Below are 23,930 nucleotides of genomic sequence, written 5' to 3' on the forward strand. Positions count from 1 at the left end.
GGAACCATATTTTTGTAGGACAATTTGGAACTACATCTTCAACCCATTGCATTCCAGGTTCTTATCCTCTTCCCTCCCCTGACATAAACAAGATTTGTCCCTTAGTTTTTTCATTAGTTTTTTGTTGGACACAACATGGAACTCATGAGTGGGTTTCATTTGTGCATTAGTAACGGATTTTTTTGACGATTTTGCAATAAGAATCAAAGTGAATGCAAAATATATAAAGATCAAACGGGCAAGGTGCGTCATATTTTCAAAGGGCAATGTGAGATATAATCATATTGCGAGGGGACATTATGACACTTGCAGACACACTGTCGAGTATAGGTAGCTATTATCTTTCCATTGTTATACAGAGTGAAGCTCACTTAAAATCTACTCTTCAATACTGAATAACCAACAAACAGATAGTTTCAGGAGTACAAACAAATAAACAATGAATGTTCTAATCAATTTGTGTTGCGTTTAAGCACAACAAAAAGAACAACTGCCTTCTTTGACTCAGCTATTGACATTTGCTCTTCAAGTTTCTGGTGATACAAGCTGAAGAGATCATCTAAGATTTCTTCTCCAAATTGATGCTTGATCAGTCCCTCTGTGAAAGCTCTCATAGCAGGAGCACTGGGAGCGCCACTCAATACATGCTGAGGTAAGGTTTCCAATATCTCTATGCTAAAGCATCCATTTCGTTCCACAATGACTTCCAGTTCTTGGGGAGACACGAAGTAGGAAGGGATGTTAAATGAATCTACTTTTTCTTCACTAATTACCCCCTATATATATATAAACGAAAAACATATAGTATTAATCATGCACCCATAAATATCTAAGATACGATCTTCTGAAATACTGCATAAAGCAACAATACTTGCAACATCAAATATGTGACATAAAACTCTCCAGTTACTTTGACATTGATCAATTTTTAAACATTCAAAATCCGTTAAAATACTTCTGCTCAGAAAGCGAAAAAGCTTATAACGAAACGAATTTAATAGACCGGTGTGTATGAAGGTTGATGAATATTGCTTACCTTCCTAGCCATCTCCAGGAGGCTAAATCCAAAAATGTTGAAACCCACAATTTCAATACAGTTAAGAGGGCGTCCTAATAGGTTAAGCACAATCAGTCCTCGATGGACAGTCTCTAGTGCTCTGGCACGGAGGAAACACTCCATGTCCTCGGCATATTGAGCTTGATATGCCTTCAATACTTCGTCTTGGTTATTTGAGTAGTGGATTCGTCCTTTATTCCAAGCACGACTGTTTTTGTCCATTACATCTTTTGGTACTCTAGAAAGCCAATGAAGGGCTAATGAAGAGTGAAAAATGTTAATGGAAGCCTTGGGAAACAAGCGACCGTGGAAAGAACCTGGCACACCCGCTGCATAATAGTTCCTGTTCTGAGGGAGGGAATTGAAGAGTATGTTAAAATCATTTAGGGTTTTATCACTGAAGAAAACTTGAAATTCGGGGATTTCAGAACTTGGCCCTCCGCTTTGATACTCAAATTTCGCAGCTTCAAGTATATTTTCAACAGAAAAAAATGTATTAGGCCCAACCGAACATCCCAAATCTGCAATATGGAAGCTGTTGAATGGTAAAAAGATGTCCAATTCAAGATTTTCTTTAATAGCCTTGCTTAGAAGCTCTTTGGTAGCATCAACAACTACTCTCTGCAAAAGCACAAATCACATTACAGTGCTAATATAGTTCAGATTTTGCTACTTTCTTGGAATTTCCTAATTACAACAGAAAGGACTATAAAAGAAGTTTTTCACTTTTCCAAGTTAAGTGATGAAGAAAACACATCGGAAGAATTTCCAAGTAGTAAAGGTTACAATAGCCTGAATAAAAAGAAAAAAAAAAAAAACAGAAGATTTTTCATTCATCAATTAGCAGAACCTGTTCTGTAGAGTTCTTGGCATAGCTGTTGGGGCCATCTCCACTATTCATTGGATATGCCTCGGAAACATTACTGGAATCCTCCATTGCAGCTGCCCTCTCTCTCTCTCTTTCTCTCTCTCTATTTGTCCTCTCTCTCTCTATTTGTTTATATGGGGGCTGTGGGTGGTATCTGGGAGTCACTCCACAAATATAATCCAAAGACAAGAAGAAGAGAATAATGGGGAAAAGTCATTGATAGTTGGTAAAGATGCCGTTTCTGATCCGTTAGATAATTACAAAATAATATAAAAAATATATTAGATGGAAGAACCACATGTATCATGAGAAGGGAGTATCACAGTATATTAAAATTTGGCTGACCAAATTTCAGCCGAAAATTCAAAATAATTTAGAAAACCCCACAATTTGGACTGAAGCACCAGTACCGAAATACCTAAAAAATTTCATTAAAAAAAAAAAAAAAAAAAAAGAAGTAATGAATTAGATGATCATCAGCCTGTAAGCACCTATATTTGTAGAGGCTGCTGTTTCTCTTCGCATGGTGTACATCCCTTCCGCAGCTACTTTTAAATCAGCCACAATTCTTCATTAGGACTTGTCAACTTTCTGTAAATTATAATGGCCATCAGTTTGACTTAGATGCAATATCAATGGCTATTAAGTATTTAATTATTGAAAGGCATCAATTATAAGACACAACTTGTCAATTATATAGAAACGGTGGCTGCTGTACAGTTTGAATGCTGATGAATTCAACCGTTCCAAACTATTGAACTATAAGCTTTGCAGCTGCAAGGATTGACGGTTTGCAGATTGGAAAGAACTGGTTTTCAGGTTTAGAGTTGAAGAAATGTCTTTAAATTTGAATTTGTAATTGTTGTAATGGATGGTTACAATGAAAACAATGAAATGGTGTTTATTGTGCCACCTGTTTAATTTGATGTAGTGTTTAAGTTGCCCATGTGCAACTCACGTTTCTAGTTGTTAGCTGAGGTGTGAGCTAGCAACGGCTATAGTTGCTCACACACCCTTCATGCTTCATTATACTCAAATCACAAGGAATCCAACGAAGATTTCTCAGTGACATTTCCACTTTGATTCCTTCTTCTTCTTCAATTTTCTCTCTGCAACTCAGAGATCAAATTCTCCTTGATTTTCAGCTGCTAATGATAGTTAAAACAAACATTATACAACCTCAAAAATCCCCTAACACAAACGGCGGATCACACTGTTTCACAATGCTTCCGCCGCCTTCATTTCATCATTCATTCATCACGAATTTCTATATCCCACTTTATGTTATGAAAGTCTTTTAACATTAAGATTGTCACACCCCTGATCCCAAGATACGTTTAGGATCGACATGTGATGTCACCATCTACCTGTGCATCCACCATGCCTCGCCTCCGAAACATGGACATGACACAACTCAAGGTCCATGGCGTAGAACCTTTTGTTTACTTTATGGCTGCATCTAACCTTTGTATTATACTACCTATGTACCCTCAAACAGGATCAAGTCATTCATATTGAGCTTGATATGCCTTCCGTTATGGCAATGCATGATATGAATTCCAGTACAAGTAAGTTCAATAGAATATATATATATATATATATATATATATATATATATGCAGACAGTGTCCTTAATAAGAAACAATTCCATCCCTTTCAGGTTTTATACATATATTCGTTCCAACTTCAGACGTGTGCAACAGGTCTATAATCTTAAACAAATGGAGACCTTAAATAGATATTTCATACATAGGACAATTACCATATATGCTTTTTAAGCATTTATACCCAAAAGGTCAAATTGTTGCATATGTTAAAATAGGCATCTATAAAGTTCGGAAAGCATTGGTTTGTCCAGGGCATATAATCTAATACTGCATAAAAGTAGTAAGAAGTAAAATATATGTTAACAACCTGCTCGAGTCCACTACTATAGAAAGCTCTATTAAAGACCAGAAGCAATATTTAGTATAAACAGTCGTATAGCTTCAGTCTTACTGTCCGATTTAAAGTCTAAAAGTCATGCATCCTTGCGAATATACATATGTATATAAACCACCAGAAGAGGACCTAATGCGTTCTACAAACGAAACATAGAGTAGCTGTGGAAAGACTACAGAAAATATGAGAATCTTTACCGATAATTAGCATGCCATAGGTTTGGCAAATGAAATCACGCTTTCGTCTGATGGTTTGGATCAACCTCAATCCTTTTCTTCTAATATGGTTGCAGACAAGGAGGAATGAAGCAGATTTCCTGTCTTTCCTACTAGGATGAAAACTGAACCTAAAAACAGCCTCTATTACTCGAAGGCATAAAGGGAAACTAACAGAAAAAGGAAACGGAGGAGCTCTGCTATAACTTGTTATTCAATCGCATCTCTGATACACACACACACACACACACACACACACACACACACACACACACACACCTTTCTCTCTCTCTCTTCTTTGCACCTTGAGAATTCGAAGTCATAAACACACATTAAACTAATTCGAAGTCAAAAAGTGTCGAACATTCAAATTTCAGACTATCATTAGAGGGCATAGAGTACAAACTAAGAGATTCACTAACTGGCGTGCAACCACCATTCATTCACCAGTTCTAAACTAAACTCACCACATCCGGAAATAACCAATTACCCAAATCGACAAAATAACAAGAAATATTTCTTGACGAGGAGGAAAATTCCCTTTTATTCCCTTGACCTTTCCAACATTTTCCTCCCCTTCTTTTTTTTCCCCTTCTTGGCACCTGATGGCGTGATTCCCCCATTCCTTCTCCTGCCTTCCAGGAGCCTCCTCATCTTTCGTTTTCTCCTTTTTCTTTTTTCTCCCTTTTTTTTCATATTTATAATATTAATATTTTTTTTAGTACATCGATATTTTTACACTAAAGGATGAGGAGTTTGGCAAAACTATACAATGGGCAGCCTAATTTCGTATCGAATCCTCCCTCTTAAAATTCCAAAGGTAGGTATCCAATTAACCAACTAGAATATTATCAAAGGCATATATAATTGTTTATTGAGTTAATCACTTTGATCAACACTCCAATGATCACCTTTTAGCATTAAAACATTATACAATGAGTTAAATAATACTACTTACATAAAGGGTTTCACAATACTTGTCACAAGCTCAAAGGTCAATCAAAGCCAACTCTTCCCTTTCTAGGGTATCTTGATCATTTTATAATAAATGGATTATTTCACACGGAAAAGTAGGGATGGGTTATAACAAAGATGGTACCAGAGCCAGTGACCAAACCAAGTTCCCTTGCACCTTCGAAATTTTTTATCTTCTTCTTCGATTTTTGTTTGGTCTGCGACTTGTGACTGATGTGTCCATAGTTTAATATATTTTCAATGATCATTTCTCATAATTTTTGTAGTTACAAATAGGTTAAATGCACTAAATTTCTTTATTTTAATTTAATGGCACCCGATGTCGGAGTTACACGAAAGAGAAAAACGAGCTTTAGGAGTGCCTAGAGTAATTTCTAGGTGCAACAGGATTTGATGATTCGAGTCCATACGACATGGCAACAATATTGAAATTGTGCTTTAGCAATGCCAAAAAAAAAAAAAAAAATCGGTTTTAGAGAATTTAATAAAATGGGAAAGCTGTCGAAGTTTTCTAGGAGAGGTCTATTTACTAGTTGTTATTAGTTTACCTTTTTTTTATTTTCAGTAAGACCCAAGTCCATTAGGTCAGGAATTTTGATTGGACTTTCCAAAGCGAACCTTGCCACTGGATTCATTCTCCTTGTGAGATTATGCAGCCACCAATTGAGCAACCCAATCTGCAATATCTAATTTGTTGGAATGTAAAAAGATGTCCACGCAAAGCTTTTCTTTAAAGGGGTAGAAGTTCTTTGGAAGCATCAGCAACTACTTTCTACAAAAACACAGAAAGGAAAAAGAAAAATAAAACAATTATAGTGCACCCACAAATCACATTGAAATGCGAATGGGATCCCATTAGGTCTAAGGAGATCAGTGTGAACACGAATTTTCCTGAAACAAGAATACGTGTACAAAATGTATTTTTTGTATTAATGATTTTGGGGTTACAATCTCTTGGTAATTTGATCCTCTAATTCTATCTCTGTAGGGTGTAGGTTTGTGGATGAACTGTTGATCCAAAGGGCCGTCGGGACTTGATCTAGGGATGAACAGTTAATGAATGGATCTTCGAGGGTCGTTGGGCTTGATCTCGAAGAATGGGTGTATGGGTTTGTTGATTTTTTGTTAATCCAAAGGATCGTTGGGGCTTGATCTTAGGATGAACAGATGATGAACGATGAACACTTTCTTCAAGGGCCGTCAGGGGCTTGATCTCGAAGATTGAGGGAAGTTTTTTCAAGGACCGTTGGGGCTTGATCTTGAAGAAGGATTTGACGAAGAACGAAGAGGGTTTTACTGATTCTTCTGGATTTGCTTGAGAGCTTTAGAGTTTTAAAGCTTCAAGGTTTTGGTGTGATGTAAATTCCTCCCCTTTTCTCTTGATGGACAAGCCTATTTATAGGCTTTGAGAGTGAATCACCACCATCCATTTTTTTTGGTGAAGTGAGTGGATGTTGTAGGTGAAATAAGTGGAGTTGGTAGGTGAAGTAAGTGTGTGATGTAGGTGAAATGAATAAATGTTGTAATTTTAATGCATCGGTTAACATTTATTTCACTGAAATTTCGATGTCTACAATCAGGTTTTGCAACTTTCTTGGAATTTCCAAATTTAACATAACGAAAAAAAAAAAAATTAGATTTACAAGTTGATCCAATCACGAAAACATTGTAAGAACTTTCTAATAGTAAAGGCTACAATAGTCTAGGAAAAAAAATATGTTTTCATTAATTAGCAGAACCTGTTGTATAGAGTTCTGGGCATAACTGTTGGGGCCATCTCCACCAATCATTGGATATGCTTCTGAAACATTACTGAAATCCTCCGCTGCTACCATCTCTTATACCAAAGAGAAAACTCTTCTCAATAACTCCACCCCTCCCTCTCGAACACAGCTTACAACTTTCATCGTACTGTGCTCTCCAAAGAGCAACTCTTCTCAAAATCTCAAAAGGAAAGGTGCTGAGTTGGAATCCCATTCTAACTAAGGATTCTTGTGGTTCCGGAGGATCTAGCTAGAGGAGAACCAGGAACGGAGAGCTTTCCCCCCTTTTCCACCCGACTCTTTGGTCTTAAGAATGCTGGTTTTAAGAATGAGTGATTGCCCTTCTCCGACCCTTACTGCCCAACCTGAAAGCGGACAGCTAATGCGGTCCACTTATTGAACAGGGTTCTATGGTCGGTCCGCGACCCCTAGATGCCGAAAGCGTCCTTGGGGTGATCTCATAATTCCTATAGGATGGAAACGATGAGGTCGGTCCATGGATTTTTCTTCCTTTTGCCACATTTCACTCAAAAGGTTAAAGGGAGATAGTGCATCAAGCTGTTCGCAAGGGCAAACTTGATCCTCTCCCCCAGGGATCCCAGATGAGGGAACCCTAGGAAAGTCGCTGACTCCAACTATTGTCCATGTACGATCCATACTAGATCCAACCAACTGCCCATCCTACCTCCTCTACGTTCTTGACAGCCCATCTTTGTCTCAGTAGAGTCTTTCAGTGGCATGTTTCGGTCCTCTTCCCCACTACTTAGAAAAAGTGAGATACCGGTTTAGGTACAAGAGAATATCATTACCGCCTGGACAATTAGACATCCAACCCATAATCGTAACGACCCAATTGCATGAGTGAAGCTCTACCAACTGTGCTATATCCCCCCAAGCCAAGTGGAGCATGCATGAAGGAGTCAAATGCTTCTTCTATATTTTCCTTGGCGTAGCTGGGCCATCCTAGACTTGAACCAGAAACCTCGCCTGTGAAGTAAATCATCGCACCTACGGTCCTACCAATTGGGAGAGAATCAATAGATTCCTTTTTGGGAGAGATTCATCTTTCCCGAATGCAGCATACAACTCTCTATTGTATTGCGCTCTCCAAGTGTGCTTGTTCCTCCCTTCTTCCTTACCATGGCAAGTTTTTGTGAAATAACTCCGATGAGAAGAAAAAAGAAGACGTTAAGAGACCCTCCTAGCCCAACCTTAGACACTTTAAGATCCTTTTTCAAACCTACTCCCATTTCGAGTCAAGAGATAGATAAATAGACACATCCCACTGCACTGATTGGGGGAGTTCGTAGTGACGGAAGGGGTTGAAGACCAAGAAGTGGGTTATTTATTAGCCAAGCATTTTTTTTCTTGAGATTTTATGGGCCTTGTGTAGAATTTAAAATGAGTACGCTTAGATGACAATACTACAAGAAAAAAAAAAAATCTAGGCCTAACATTTTTTAATTAATAACCTTACCATGATTGGAGTTAGGATTCCAAAAAAAATCTAGCTAATACATGATATTGAGCGTTCTTAGTCGATTTAAGAATTAGGGTTCCTACTGCCACTTCCCATAGCAAAAGGTCAAGAGGAAGAAGAGTTGATATTTTTCTTCTTTTAGGAGGGAGAAGAAGAGAATGTATACAATTGAAACATGGGTGGATTTTCTTTTGGCTACTGGGTAAGGTTCTCTAATAAAGTGACGTTGTTTTGAAGTCTCTGTGTTGAATGAATATGTGAATCTATAAACCATCAAAAAATACAAAAGAGAACTACCTGTCTTGATATTTTGTTCAGCTTTTGTCAGTTCCCCAAGTCAAATATGCCCGAATCAACCTTGCTAAACGCCAAATTAGAACATTTTCCAAAAGCTAAACATGTATTGTAGATGCCGATTTAGAGCTTTCTTAAATGGGTACACATTTAGAAAGTTAAAAACTTGAGGAGGAAGGCTGTAGAATTAGACTCCCTTGTATTGATGTTTGGTAAATGTTACAATAAATAAGGTTATAATAATCCCTATTTAGATAAGAATTCTGTACTAATTATAATGAGAACATACATACCTATAATATAGTGAGAATCACGGAAGATGATTTCAGATTAGTTAACTTCAATCTGAACACCAAACCCCCCCCCCCGGGGGCCTGCTTGCACACTAAACGAGCTAGATCAGTCAAGTATGGAACATAGTAGGAGATGACGAGGTTGATAGAAAGCTTTGATGAGAAGATCAACAAGTTGAACAAGATCAGCAGAAGAGACGTTAGCATACTTTGTGACTGCCTAGAGCTGTTTTTTTATGAACAAAGTGATAATCAAGTTTAATATGATGAGTATGAACATGATTAGCAGCTAAATACATGGCACTAGGATTGTCACAGTGAAGCATGACAAGAAAAGAAAGACGAACACCAAGCTTACCAAGTAAAAAAGCAAAGGCAAGTCGTTTCAGCACAGGCATGAGCTACAGGTACTTAAATTCGGTATTGGAGCAAGACACCATATGCTGCTTTTTAGAACTCCAGAAAATAAGATTGGAGCCACGATAGATTAAATGGCCAAGGTTAATCGTTGTGTGCCAGAACACCCCGCCCAATCATCATCGGAATAAGCAGACAAAGTAGCAAAAGAAACTTTGTAGGAGAAGATGAAGATCGTAATCAAGAGTACCTTTGAATAACGTAAAATGTGCTTAACAACAATCAAGTGGGTAGTGTGAGAAGAACTCATGTGCCAAGCAATGGTGTTGATAGCTGTCACATCCTAGTCTTGACTCCGCCGTAGCACGATATTGTTCGTTTTGGGCTACATCCTCACTGTTTTGTTTCTAGGAACTCACGAGCAACTTCCTAGTGGGTCACCCATCCTCGAATTGCTTTCGCTTAAACTCGCTTAAGTTCGGAGTTCCAATAGAACTCGAAGCCAGTGAGTTCTCAAAAGGCTTTGTGCTATATGGAGGTAAGCATGTATATATAAGGCACATCACCCCCTCTCCGTTGATCGATGTGGGATGTTACAATCCACCCCCCTTAGGGGCCCCGCGTCCTCGTCGGGACACTCGCACCACATGGTAGAGTGGCTCTGATACCATTCTGTCGCATCCGAGTCTCAACTCCGCCATATCACGATATTGTCCGTTTTGGGCCACGCCCTCACGGTTTTGTTTCTGTGAACTCATGAGCAACTTTGCAATGGGTCACCCATCCTGGGATTGCTTTCGCCTAAACTCTCTTAACTTCGGAGTTCCGATGGAACCCGAAGCCAATGAGTTGCCAAAAGGTCTCGTGCTATATGGAGGTGGGCATGTACATATAAGGCACATCACCCCCTTTTCGTTGGTCAATATGGGATGTTACAATAGCAAAAACAATATTAGGACAAGTGAGAGTTAGGTATTGAAGAAAACCAACTCGCGATACACCGTTGGAGAGGCAAGCAAGAAAAACCATGACTAGCAGTGAAAGAAACCTTGGCAGCAAGAGGCGTGGAGGTGGGTTTGCAGGAGACCATATCAACGTTCCATATATGAGGGTAATTTGACACTTTATTATAACTCAGTGCATTAGGCCATACATATCCTTCATTGTGAATTGTTGCAGGATACATAATTTCGTTTATAGGCCGCCACTGGGATGGTTTTAAAGATATTTTCCATTACTAAATTTAGGCTTATTTTATCTGTATGCATCTCAAAATGCCTCGCACCCCTCAGTATCAGGAATGATGCTTGTCTTGTTGATTATGCTAACACGAGTTAGTTATCAAACTCACACAAGACGCATTCTCAAATGTGGTTTATGTCTTTACTATCAGGAATACTGTAATAACTTAGAGGTCTACTACACAGACCTTATTTTGTGGGGGATTAGTAAGAATATATTTTCTTCATGAATAACCTTCAATTTGAACAAAATAAAAAATTTGTCATTCATTTTTTCCTTTAGAATGTCTTTAATATAGTGAATTGTCAATACCCAAGCCAATCTCTCTATCAAATGAGGCCTATTAGTTTGATAATTAGAATATCATCATAAGGACCAAAATCAATTAAAGCCACTTGACAAAAACAAGTACATCCTAATATTTATCTTTTCTTCAGATATAATTATTTAAAGAAATATTTATCCCTTAAACTTTTTCATGACACATGGGATGTTAAAACAGACTCTTGACTAAGCAAATGCATATGAAAGACAAACTTATCTTGTGCATATTATTTATGGTGTATCATATGTTTCTTCAAATAGCTGCTACTAGCCTGCCAATTAGGATTACCAACAATTTTAGTTTTTTTAGTTTCCATATGCTTATCAAACAATTCTTTAGCCGCTTTTACATATCCAAATTTCATGTAACCATTCTTCAATGTGTTGCAGTTGTTGGGAAGTTTGTACTAATAATATAAAGAATTCGATATAGGACATACCTTGTGGAATTAACAACTTCTGGATCACAATCTCGTTCCTACGAACCGTTGCACGAACCACAAAGTAGACCATTCAAGGGAGGATTCGGTTGCATCTAGTTCCGTTAGATTGCCTACGTACCTTATGCCAATGCACAGATTGCCTACGTACCTTATGTCAAGTATATATAAATAAGTTTGACGGTTGGATCGTTGAAACTAATTTCGTAGAATGCGTATCCCAGCAAAACAATAAATTCACTAACACTTTGAGTTTATTTATACTTTTATTAAGTATAACATAAGATTTTGTGGTATCCACTAGTGTAAATATTTTAAATTGAAGATCAAATTCACTCATTGTATTCATATAGAGTCAAGGGGTGTAGCTGTAAAAAATCATCAAAATCGGAGTTAAAACTACCGTTAAGCCATGATTTTTCGTTTATAACCGTCAAAAAGTTTTGTTGCGTTACTTGATCTTTGAATGTTTTTATTTATTTTTTTTATTTTTTGCGTATGGGATCTCAAAGTATATACAAACAAGTTTGACAATTTGATCGTTGAAACTGGTTTCGTAGATTGTGTATCCCAGCAAAATGATATATATATATATATATTTATTTATTTATTTATTTATTAAGTAGCTTTAAATTTATTTATTTTTTACGTATAACACTTAAGAAATTGAATGTTATGTATATTTATTAAGTAGCTTTAAATTTATTATCGTAGTTCAGATCAGGTTTTTATTAGAAAAAGATATTATTGTGGGTTTTACGTAAAAAAAAAAATTCAATTTGAAGAGAGTAAAGTCACATTTTCAGTAAATTTTATAATTTTTTTTTTTTAATATAACTAGCGTGATGCCACAATGTATACATGCGTCGCACAAATTGTTAAAATTTTGCCAATACAATTGAAAAAAAATGAATAGGGTTTCTTCGAAATTTGAATTAATGAATAGGGTTTCTTCGAAAAGGATTGTATGCCCTCCCACTTCCGGTGCCCTCCCTTGCCCTCCAGTTTTGTGTGATCACGGTTAAGTCACATCAACATTTTATATTGTTTTTTTTATAGAGATAATAAGACAAAAATGAATAGTAATATAAAATGTTGACGTGGATTAACCGTCACCACACAAACAAGAGGGCACGGAAGGACACCGGAAGTAGGAGGGCATACAATCCTCGTCCCTCCCACATTCCATTGATTGAAAGGATTGAATTTTTTTGAATAAAGATGTTGGTGACCTTTGAAGTCTGCTAGAATCAATTGCTAAAGTTGCTGGAGAAAAAAATAAAAAAATATTTATATTTATCTCATTAAAGAATGCAAACCCCGTTTTTGGATACGGGTTCGGAGTGGATTCCCTAATAACCATAATCAAATCCGAAACCGAACCATTTACCCGATGGTTATCGAATCCAAAACCAAATCATTTACCATATGATTATTCATAACCGTAAAATATCTGAAATTTAATCCCCGAAATCATACTATTCGGATCGATTACTTGCAAGATCGGATTTAACAGTTAAATTGTCATCCCTATTCCTCTCCCGTAGCCTTCCTCCTCATCTTCTTTCCATCCGTCCCGACTGCACCCAGCCAGCAGGCAGCAGCACAGAGGATGGGGGCATCTAGTCCGTGCCTTATTGGAATTTTCTCGAGATTTTACTCACTGTTTTGCAGAAAATGCCTCGAGTTGAGCAGCGATGGGAGCATCTAGTCCGTGCCGTATTGAGCAGGGAGAGGATGGGGGTTGATGCGTATGGCCGGCATGCTACTGGAATTGCTGGAAATGTTCCTTCCTCACTTGCAAACAATAGGGATATTGATGAAATTCTGAGAGCTGCTGATGAAATCCAAGACGAAGATCCCAATATTTCCAGAATTTGGACGTTACCCACTTCTTTTTTGTACTTTTTACTTCGAATTTTGAATTATAGTTTTTGTAGCTTGCTTGGGTTGTGGAAATTAAGTTTGTTTTCCTAAATGTGACATAAGAATCAGCGAGGATAATTTGGTAGCTGGGGTGGGGGGGGGAGGGAATGGATTGAGTACTTGGTTTCTTTGGGTCGAAAGTATGATCGTTTGAGTTGATGAGCAGCAAAGCAACCCACCTTGTACATTTTCCTCAGTCGTGGTGAATTACACTAGGAGGCCATTCCTGAAGTGCATAACGGCTTTTAGAAAGATGCTTAAACAGCTCACTTGGAATTTCTTACACAAAAGGAAACAAGATCTACATGAAAAAAATAAAAAATGAAACAATAAAATAAAATAAAATAATGTGTATCGAAATACTCGCATCCACCAATTAAAAATGAAAATTTCCAAAACTAACGTGTATCGAAACACTCGTATCCACCAATTTTCCACGCAGTCATTAACTGCAAACCGGCAGTTTGTTTTTAGTTCTGCAGAAATCAAGGAGAAGAGAATCAGGGCAAGGCTAAGGGAGAAAAAGGGACACCTCCTCAATTTTCAATCTTAATATTTTATTCTCAATTCTCAATCTCAAGCTTAATCCTCGGTAAAATCTTGGAAATTTAGAAAAAAAATAACCAAATTTTGGATCACATATGGAATTATAGCCATTTTTTAAATTTATGATTATTATGATAAAAATTTGATATAAAGTACTGATATACTCTTAAGGAGGACTCCATAGCTGTCACAACTCTTTTGCCATTTAGTTTCTCTCTCTAGATCTCTCTGCTACTGTCATTTGTGCATTACTAAAAGGTTTTTTTGACGATTTTGCGATAAGAGGCAAATTGAAAGCAAATATATAGATCAAACAGGCAAAGTGTGTCATATTTTAAAAGGGCAATGTGAGATTGAATCATATTGTGAAGGGACATTACGACAATTCAAACATTAATTTTTTGGTGATGCTCTTTCAACATTTGCAGATACGCTCTCTAATGTAGGTAAATAGTATCCTTTTATTGTTATACAGAGGGTAACTCACTTAAAATCTACTCTTCAATATTACATAACTAACAAACAGATAGTTTCAGGAATACAAACAAATAAACCATGCATGTTCAAATCAATTTGTCTTGCGTTTAAGCACAACAAAAAGGACAAATGGCGTCTTTGACTCATATATTGAGATTTGCTCTTCGATTTTCTGCTGATACAAGCTGAAGAGATCATCTAAGATTTCTTCTCCAAAATGTTGCTTGATCAGTCCCTCTATGGCAGCTCTCAGGGTAGATGCAGCAACTTTAGCTATAGCAGAAGCACTGAGAGCGCCATGTTTCACGACATGCTGAGGTAAGGTTTCCAACCTCTCTATACTAAAGCATCCATTTCGTTCCACAATGACTTCCAGTTCTTGGGGAGACACGAAGTAGCAAGGGATGTTAAATGAATCTACTGTTTCTTCACTAATTACCCCCTATATATAAACGAAAAACATGTATTAATTACGCACCTATATAAATCTAAGATACGGTCTTCTGAAATGCTGTATAAAGCAACAATTAATACTTGCAATATCAAATAGGTGACAGAAAACTCTGCAGTTACTTTGACATTCATCGATTTTTATACATAGATAGGAATTATTTTAGTATTGTCACAACTGCTATTTATTATTTATGTTATTTTGATGCACATTCACCTTGAAGATGAAACATTGAAAATCCGTTAGAATACCTCTACACAGAAAGAAAAAAAGAGCTTATAAAGAAACCAATTTAATAGACCGGTGTATGCAGGTTGATGAATATTGCTTACCTTCCCAGCCATCTCCAGGAAGCAAGATCCTAAAATGTCAAAAGCCACCATTTCAACAAAGGGACGAGGGAGTCCTAAAAGGTTAAGCACAATCAATCCTCGATGCACAGTCTCTAGTGCTCTTGCACGGAGGAAACACTCCATGTCCTCAGCATATTGAGCTTGATATGCCTTGAATACTTCGTCTTGGTTATTTGAGTAGTGGATTCGTCCTTTATTCCAAGCACGACTGCTTTTGGCCATTACATTTTTTGGTACTCGAGAAAGCCAATGAAGGGCAAATGAAGAGTGAAAAACGTTAACAGAAGCCTTGGGAAATAAGCGACCATAGAAAGAACCTGGCACACCCACTGCATGGTAGTTCCTGTTCTGAGGGAGGGATTTGAAGAGTGTGTTAAAATCATTTAGGGTATGGTCATTGAAGAAAACTTGAAATTCGGGGATTTCAGAACTCGGCCCTCGGCTTTGATACTCAAATATCACAGCTTCAAGTATATTTTCAACAGAAAAAAATGTATTAGGCCCGACCGAACAACCCAGATCTGCAATATGGAAGGTGTTGAATGGCTCCAGGTCAAGCTTTTCTTTCATAGCCTTGCGTAGAAGTTCTTTGGTAGCATCAACAACTACTTTCTGCAAAAGCACAAATCACATTACAATGCTAATATAGTTCGGATTTTGCAACTTTCTTGGAATTTCAAAAGATTAACAGAAAGGATGATGAAAGAACAAGTTTTTCACTTTTCCAAGTTAACTAATGAAGATAACATATGGTAAGAATTTCCTAGTAAAAGCTACAATAGCCTGAAAAAAAAAAAAAAAAAAAGAGTTCTCATCAATTAGCAGTACCTGTTGTGTAGAGTTTTTGGCGTAGCTGTTGGGGCCATCTCCACCTTTCATTGGATATTCCTCGGAAACATTACTGGAATCCTCCATTGCAGCTGCAATCTCTCTCCCTCTCTCTCTGTTTATCTGAGGGTTGTGGATGGTGTGTGGGAGCAAGGCGTCTCCGGGATTTCAGAGGCATTAGCGAAATTTGTAAAAATACCCCTTCTGACTTGGATGCGATATCAATTATTTAATTATAGAAAGGCATCAATCATAGGACACAACTTTTCAATTATATACAAGAGTCTAAATCTTCTGCACCCATGGCCTCTCCGTGGACTACCTCATTGCTTGACATCTGTCCCCAAACTTAATCTCATCAGAGTCTGTTAACTATTAATTAAAAAAAAAAAAAACTTGATATAAGTCTATTTTTTTTATCCAATAGTAAGAATAGTTCAATTTATTAAAATAAGTTCAATTCCTTAAATTTAATTATTTTATTATCAATAATTATCTATTCAATGATAAGATTTATTATGAAAATCAAATTTCTTCCTAATTATCTCCTTGATTATTTATTTTTTGTTATTTCTTGTTCCTCCTCCTGCTTTAAATCCCATTTATAGATTTTATTTTTAATTTTTACAACCAACCTAAATCACATGTTAATTATTTTTATGTATCTATATGATAGATTCTTTTTTCTAATCAACATGTCACATATTAATGTGTCTTGTTTGTAGGTATATTATGTTTTTTTCCTACCTTTTAGTTAGGTTTCATATTTCGCCTACATGTATAATATACATTCATATATTTATTACTTGAGTTAATGTAGAATGTTTTGTAGATAATTTATGTTAGTATATTAGTTTTTTTTTTTTTTTTTGTTATAAAATATTAATTAGATTTTTTGGAGTTGAAAAATGCATAATATTTTAATTGATTTTTAATATTTAAAAAAAATATAAAATGAGTATAAAGAAATAAACATGTAATTAGATAACTAGACTCACTCCTAAAAACCATCTATGTTTTTGGATCTAGATCTAAAAGGCCCATAAAAAATATAAAAAATAAGGTCAGTGGTCACTGACACACCCAACCCCGACAACAACCCATCGACCGGCAATGCCCTCCCCTTCGTCAACCAAGATTCCACTTTCTCGCACTCCATCATTGGTTTGGGGTGTTGAGGTAAAAAAAAAAAAAAAAAAGGGTAAATCTCAGATTTACTATCCTTAAGTTTCGTGGTTTTCAACATTTGGTACATGAAATTTTTTTCATCCAAAGTCATACCCAAAGTGTTAATTTTGGGACAATCTCATACATCTGTTAGTTTGGCTATTAAGTTTCTCGTTAATTGATGATGGGACGTCCATGTGGACAATGACTAGACAACACGTGTCATTAAGGGGTCCACGTGGAAATTAAAATTAAAAAATAAATAAATAAAAGGATTAAAAATTTAGAAAAATTAAAAAAAATTAAAAATTAAAAAAAAAATGCAAAGTAAAAATCAGCCATAGGGATTTAGGCCTTCCCTTTTCCCCCACCCACACGACCCATTTTCTTCCTTTTCTTTTCGAGAGCCACCAAAGCCAATTTCCCAATTCTCTTTTCCCAAATCGGCACCACCATGACACCACCGCATGGATTCCTTCTCTTTCTTCTATGTCGACAACAACAACGAAGAAGCGTAATCGAACTCCTCCCTCTTTTTGGTCAACAACAACGAGAAAAGGGGCAACGTCATCGTACATGGATGCCATTTATGTTGTGGTACGCCCAATTGGTCCACAAACAGAGAAAACAAAAATGTAACAAGATTGTGCAGAAATTATAAAAGAGAGAAGAAGAGGCGAAAGAAGAAGGGAAAGGCAATTTTCATTCATCATACCCTTTTCAGAATACAACACATTATTTAAATACATCTGAAAGAGGGAACCCTAGCATCAATAGGCTGGGCCTTGGACAAAACTTAGTTGAAGGCTAAAAAGTGTGGGCTAGGGTCAAAAGTTGAAAGGCCCAACGATATAGTCCTAACAACTCCCCCCCTGCGGGCTTAAGACGAGACCTGTCCTCAGGTTTGAAACTCAGGATAACGAGCAATGATGTCGTTGGCTTCCTCCCAGGTTGCATCTTCTGTCGGCAGACCTACCCATTTGATTAACCACTTTGTCACTGCAGTATTCTTTTTCTTGAACATGCCCCTGTCCAATATTTGTTCAGGCTGCCAATGAAGGAAATCTTTGAGGTCAGATGGTGGAAAGGCAGGACTTGCAGAGGCCACCAGAACCCACTGATCTGGTGGTACCTCATAGTAGTCTAGATGTCTTTCTACCATGGCTAACCAACCATAAGGATCATCCCCATTAAAACAGGGTAATTCCATTTTAATGGGTTTGAAATTAGAGTGCTGAGGAAATGTTGTGGGGGGAAGGGTGGGTTGGGTTGAGTGGGATTTGGTGTGGGGGAGGGAATTATATGGAAGGATGAGGGTTGGGAGGGATTTGGGGAAAGGGTTTTGGGGGAAGAAAATAAGAAGATGATGCGGGTTGATTTGTGAATAGGTTGGGCGGTTGTTGATGGTGGTGGGTGATGAAGTGGTGCGGGTAGCAAATAAATAAGGGGAAAATAGGCTAGACGTGGGTAGGGAGGGTTAGAAGGACCCAAGCCCGAGTATGCACTTGGGGGAGGGGCGAACAAGGAACGAAATGAGAGTGTGGGAATGGGTGTGGAAGGACGGGTCATCACCAAGGTTGGGTTGGTGGAGTAGTGGTGGATTAGGGAGGCTAGGGTGGTGGGGGGTGGGTTGATTTCAGAAGACGAAGTTCGTCGGGCATTAATGATTGAAACGCTGCAAATGAGATGTTTGCAGTGTTCATCTGATCAAACGATTTCTGGAGGGTTAATTGTTGTGTCTCAAAGGATGCAATGGAATCACCAAAACCCTTCATCTGGGCGCGAAGGTGTTCCTGGAAAGCATCCATAGTGGTGGCAAACGTATCCGGGTTTGAGGAGGAAGTTGACTGGGTGTTTTTGCCCATCAATCGATGTGCTCTGAAACCAATTGGTACGCCCAATCGGTCCACACACAGAGAAAACAGAAGTGTAACAAGATTGTGCAGAAATTATAAAAGAGAGGAGAATAGAGGAAAGGCAATTTTCATTCATCATACACTTTTCATAATATAACACATTATTTAAATACATCTGAAAAAGGGAACCCTAGCATCAATAGGCTGGGCCTTGGACAAAACTTAGTTGAAGGCTAACAAGTGTGGGTTGGGGTCAAGAGTTGAAAGGCCCAACAATATGGTCCTAACATGTTGCCATATACTTATATCCAGAAACCATTCACACAAGAAATCGTGTGCTCAAATCGACCTTGCAACCCAGAAACCATCCAGGCCCGTTTCTCATCTATGTTCATATCTGCCCTCAAATCTTAAAACCCATCCGTCCTTGTTTTAACCCCATTTCGAATCCGATGACTTATCACCGTTGGAATACCTTCTGTTTTCCAAGCAGCTCTCTGAAAATTGAAAAGGCCAGGGTTTGAAATTTTTGGGGGTTTTGGTGTGATGAAGAAGCTGAACCCATAGCCGAAGAAGGAAGCAGGTTATCCAATCTGGCATCGATCTTCCTACGAAGCCCCCGAAGGTCATTCAATGGGTTCGACTATTTAAGGAAGATCGTAATGGGTACATGGGGCAGAAGGGTGGAAGATGGTTTTGAGGGCATGGATGAATTGGTAGAATTAGTCAGTGAAGAAGGAGGTTTCGTGGGAATGAATTTAGGTATTTTTTTCTTTTCATTTTTTTTTTTTAAATTTTTACTTTGTTTTTTTTTTTAATTTTTCTAAATTTTTAATCCTTTTATTTATTTATTTTTTAAATTAATTTCCATATGGATCCCTTAATGACATGTGGCGCCCAGTCATTGTCCACATGGGTGCCACATCATTAGTTAACGGGAGACTTAACAGCCAGACTAACGGATGTATGAGACTGTCTTAAAATTAACACTTTAAGTATGACTTTGGGATGAAAAAAACTTCATGTAACTAAATGTTGAAAATCACAAAATTTAAGGGTAATAAACTGAGATATACCCAAAAAATAATAATAATAATAATAATACGTTAAAAAAAAAAAAATTGAAGGAACGTATCCTTTATTCAAAGAAAGTGGAGATGTCAATGGTAAAATAAACCAACGGTGGAGATCAACCAAAGGACAAATCCAAGCCATTCATTATATTAATAAATAATTTTTTTTTTTTATTGATGATGGAGAAAGGGTAGTCGCTTCACAGCACACAAACCCTTATTCTACTTCTCCATCTCAAAGTAAAATGGGAGAAAGATGCCCAGCAATAGCCAACGACTGTGGCTAACAAAACCAGGAGACTGCCTTTGTTTTCCCTGACATACAGTACCCTTCTCTCCGTTTCTCTCTCTCACCGAGTCTCACATCGGTGTCCTAAATCAACACCACTACCACATGGGTTCTCTCTCTTTCTTCTCTGTCGACAACAACAATGATGCATCCATCATGGCGACTTCGAAACAGAGAATAAAGCCATTGCCCTCTAGAAATCTACCCCGCCTCCGTCTTCTCTACCGATGGAGATATCGAACCAGTGTATAAAGCCATAGGCCTCTGGAGATCTAGGACCTACACCCACAGCCACACTCACCGGAGCTCGGGAATTTCACAGCGTACTCTTTCCTCTTCTTCACCGATAGAGATATTTGCAGCACCGTCGCCATCAATAAAGGGAAGTACCAGGCACCACCTCTAGCCCAGCAAGAAGCAGCAGGCATCCTTGCCTTTATCAACTCCTCCAGCCACGGAATACTCTTTCTGTTGGAAGCTAAACAGCTTCTGAAGTTGAGGGATCAAAGGCAGTAAAGAGCTCCCGAGCATGGGTGCCAACTGCATCGAAGAAGAAGAAATGAAGGGTTTAGTCCCAACGGCTAGTTTTTTATTTATTTAAATGTATGTGTGAGTGGGTGAGTGACAAATGTACACTCCAGATTAAATCACTTCAAACCCAAATGAAGGGCTAGGATTAAATCTGGAGAAGTAAGGTAGAAATACTAGTCTAAGTCTCTTGTCAATCACCCTTTAAAAGAGTATGGGTCATGGCAATGCACCATACCCCTCAATCACTCCTCAACTTAATGAAATTATGGCTGCTGCATTCATACAGCCTTAAAGCCGTCAGAAACATCTCCAAAAATTTTCTCCATCCTCTGCCATTCTAACCCTAAGAAACCCAACCAAAACAATAGGCAAACAAACTTTATCATGGCCTTAAAGCCTAGTTTTCGATCTTAGAACTTTCTAGGCGTAATCTATGCAAGTCAAGATCTTTCGAAGTTCATGCGACTTTTACCCCGTTGTAAATGTCCCGATGATGTGAAAATTAGCTTAACACACAAATTAACCTTCTTTTGACAATTGTAGCATATAAATAAGTAGGGATCGTTCTTACACCGGGGATTAGGAGGGAATGCTAAACACTTTAAACTAACTCAAATAAATAAAACTAACCTTTAAAACACTTAACTCACTTTAAAAAACTCAAAACAAGTTCACAAGACTCAAAATAGCCAAAAAACACTCAAAACTGCCTAAAAACACAAATTGGGCAGTTTTGAGCCCCTAAACACAAACTTGGACGAAAATTGGTTCTAACTTGACTCAAAACTCTTAAAAACACAATCTAAAACATATTTGAACTAATTAGACACTCTAAGACAATTGGGGATTTGGTTGTGGACGAAAATCAAACAAACAAAACAAATATGTAAACTAGGCAGATTTAGGCGAAATTGATAGAATTAGGTGGATGGTGAGATGGCTAGGAGGTTTTTCTCCACACATGGCATACTTGCATACAACACAATCTTTAGTTGCTTATCAATTAATTTTGAACCTCAACACCCCAAGTTAATTAGGTACGCATAAATTAACTCTCATATTTCCCTTAGGTCATTGAATTGAATGGAATTAGCGCATTGCAATCAAATTATTCCTTAAAAGTTTTCTATATGAAAGCGCATAATAGAAAGACAATCAAAGATCATTAGGTTCTATGGAAATCATAGGTGTTGACGAGGCATTCGTAACTATGAAAGCGCATGATACTTACGCCAAGAATTTACTTAACATAATTGTGACCAACAATCTTAACTACTCATGAATATAAGTTCCCAACAATTAGGTGAAGTTTCCTTATACCCTAGCATCATATTTATGCATGCAAATTAAGTGTGCACTCTCAATTCATATACATAAACAAGTTTTAATTAAAACAGATAAGTAAATTGAATTCATCATTCATGAAATCACAACTGAAAGTAATCAAATCATCATGCAAAATATAACCATGGTTTCGAAATTCCCCTAGCCAAAAGGGGATTAGTTCCTCATGCTTGCAAAACAAAGAGTATTGAAATTAAACATTGAAATCATAAGAAAGATTACACCTACACGTTCAGCACTTCCAAGATGGATTTGATGCACGGCTTGGCTCTCTTCCTTCTCCTTGCTGCGGCATAAAGTGTGTGTAGTGGAATTGGGGGTTTTGGATGGTGTTTTCTGGTTTAGAGGGATGGATGATGGTTGATTATGGTGGTAGGGTTGCGGCAGAGGTGTATGGAGGTTTATGGAGGTTGAAGAATGTTGAATGGAGGTTGCGGCACAAGGGTTCTGAATGGTATTAAGGGGTGTACGAATTTTTGGCTGAATTTATGCTTATATAGTCCTAGGGTTAAGTAGATTAGGGTTAGGCTTAACAGATTTTGTGGACTAGGGCCCTAGGGTTCGGCTATGGGTGATCAAATCCACTTAGGAAGGGGTTTGGCCCACTTAGTTTCATAATAGGCTTGTGTAACCCAAATCTAAAAGGGATTAGGCCTTGGAAATCAGAATCCAAAGGAAATTAGGCCTAGGAAGGTGCGGCACAAGTGAGAAAAAAGGTGGATTGGCTTGCAAGGCAAGGCAAGGCCTTCTAGAAGGCTTTGGTGCGCCACTTTTGTAGGGTTTCTAGAAAGAATGGGTTTTGTGGCTGATTTGGGCCTTCTAGAAGAGGATTGTGACATCCCACATCGCCCAAGGGAGTGATCCTTATATGTATATTCTCATCTCTACCTAGCACGAGTCCTTTTGGGAGCTCACTGGCTTCGGGTTCCGTAGGAACTCCGAAGTTAAGCGAGTAGCGTGCGAGAGCATTCCCAGGATGGGTGACCCACTGGGAAGTTCTCGTGTGAGTTCCCATAAACAAAACCGTGAGGGCGTGGTAGGGGCCCAAAGCGGACAATATCGTGTTACAGTGGTGGAGCGGGCCCGGGAAGTGATCCGCCTCGGGCCTGGATGTGACAAGGATGCTTCTAGAAATAGGTTCTAGAATTATCTATTTAGGTCCCCTTGCAATTAGGATTAAGACATGATAAGGTTTGGATAATGTAGGATAAGGTTAGATAAGGTATTAGATAGGGTTTCCTCTTTTGAGCTACTTCCTTATCCATTTTGTCTTTAGCTTAGTTCCTTCCTCTTCTTATCCCATTTCTAGCCTCTTGAAGTCCAAATTCGTCCATCCATGTTGGCCCATATGTAAGCTATCCACATAGTGTCCAAAATTGCTCCAACTTGCACCAAAATGCACTTTCTTGGTACTTTACCCCATAGGACCTACAAACACACGAAATTGAGTTGTAATACGATATTAACTAGGAAATAATAACACAAATGTACAAGAATAACCTAGCTAAGTTGCCTAAATATGCTCCTATCAAATTCCCCCACACTTATCTTTTGCTAGTCCTCGAGCAAAACAACCAACAAAAAGTAACAAAACAAACAATCTAAACCTTCCAACGTTTGCCTCCGGGATTTTCAATGAAACATAACATGTTAAAGATCACCACTCACATAGATTTAAGCAATCCTTACCCTCGAGCATACTTAATCATAGTCACCATTCACTAGCTCACATTTCATCAATTAAAACAATATTTTGAATGTAGTAACATGCCTTAGAGAATTCCCTCAATTCCTCACCGGATATACTCTCTATTTTCACTCAGATTTTCTGACTACACTC

General features: G+C 37.8%; 2 protein-coding genes across 2 annotated transcripts; both read right to left on the reverse strand.

The window, feature by feature from the left end:
• Positions 1-206: 206 nt before the first annotated feature.
• LOC103948494 (loganic acid O-methyltransferase) lies at positions 207-4,371 on the reverse strand. Its single transcript, XM_009359526.3, has 4 exons — positions 4,361-4,371; positions 1,908-2,026; positions 1,037-1,678; positions 207-776 (listed from the first exon to the last, which is right to left on the reverse strand). Exons 2-4 carry the CDS (start codon positions 1,992-1,994, stop codon positions 453-455), a joined length of 1,053 nt encoding a protein of 350 aa, XP_009357801.2. The 5' UTR covers positions 1,995-2,026; positions 4,361-4,371; the 3' UTR covers positions 207-452.
• Positions 4,372-14,101: 9,730 nt separating this feature from the next.
• On the reverse strand, positions 14,102-16,007 carry LOC103948492 (loganic acid O-methyltransferase). Its single transcript, XM_009359525.3, has 3 exons — positions 15,831-16,007; positions 14,982-15,614; positions 14,102-14,640 (listed from the first exon to the last, which is right to left on the reverse strand). The coding sequence occupies exons 1-3, from the start codon at positions 15,915-15,917 to the stop codon at positions 14,290-14,292; spliced, it is 1,071 nt and encodes a 356-aa protein (XP_009357800.3). The 5' UTR covers positions 15,918-16,007; the 3' UTR covers positions 14,102-14,289.
• Positions 16,008-23,930: the final 7,923 nt, after the last annotated feature.

The sequence above is a fragment of a genome, unplaced genomic scaffold, assembly GCF_019419815.1.
Source record: "Pyrus x bretschneideri cultivar Hongxiangsu unplaced genomic scaffold, Pyrus_bretschneideri_v1 Contig41, whole genome shotgun sequence".
Classification (NCBI taxonomy): domain Eukaryota; kingdom Viridiplantae; phylum Streptophyta; class Magnoliopsida; order Rosales; family Rosaceae; genus Pyrus; species Pyrus x bretschneideri.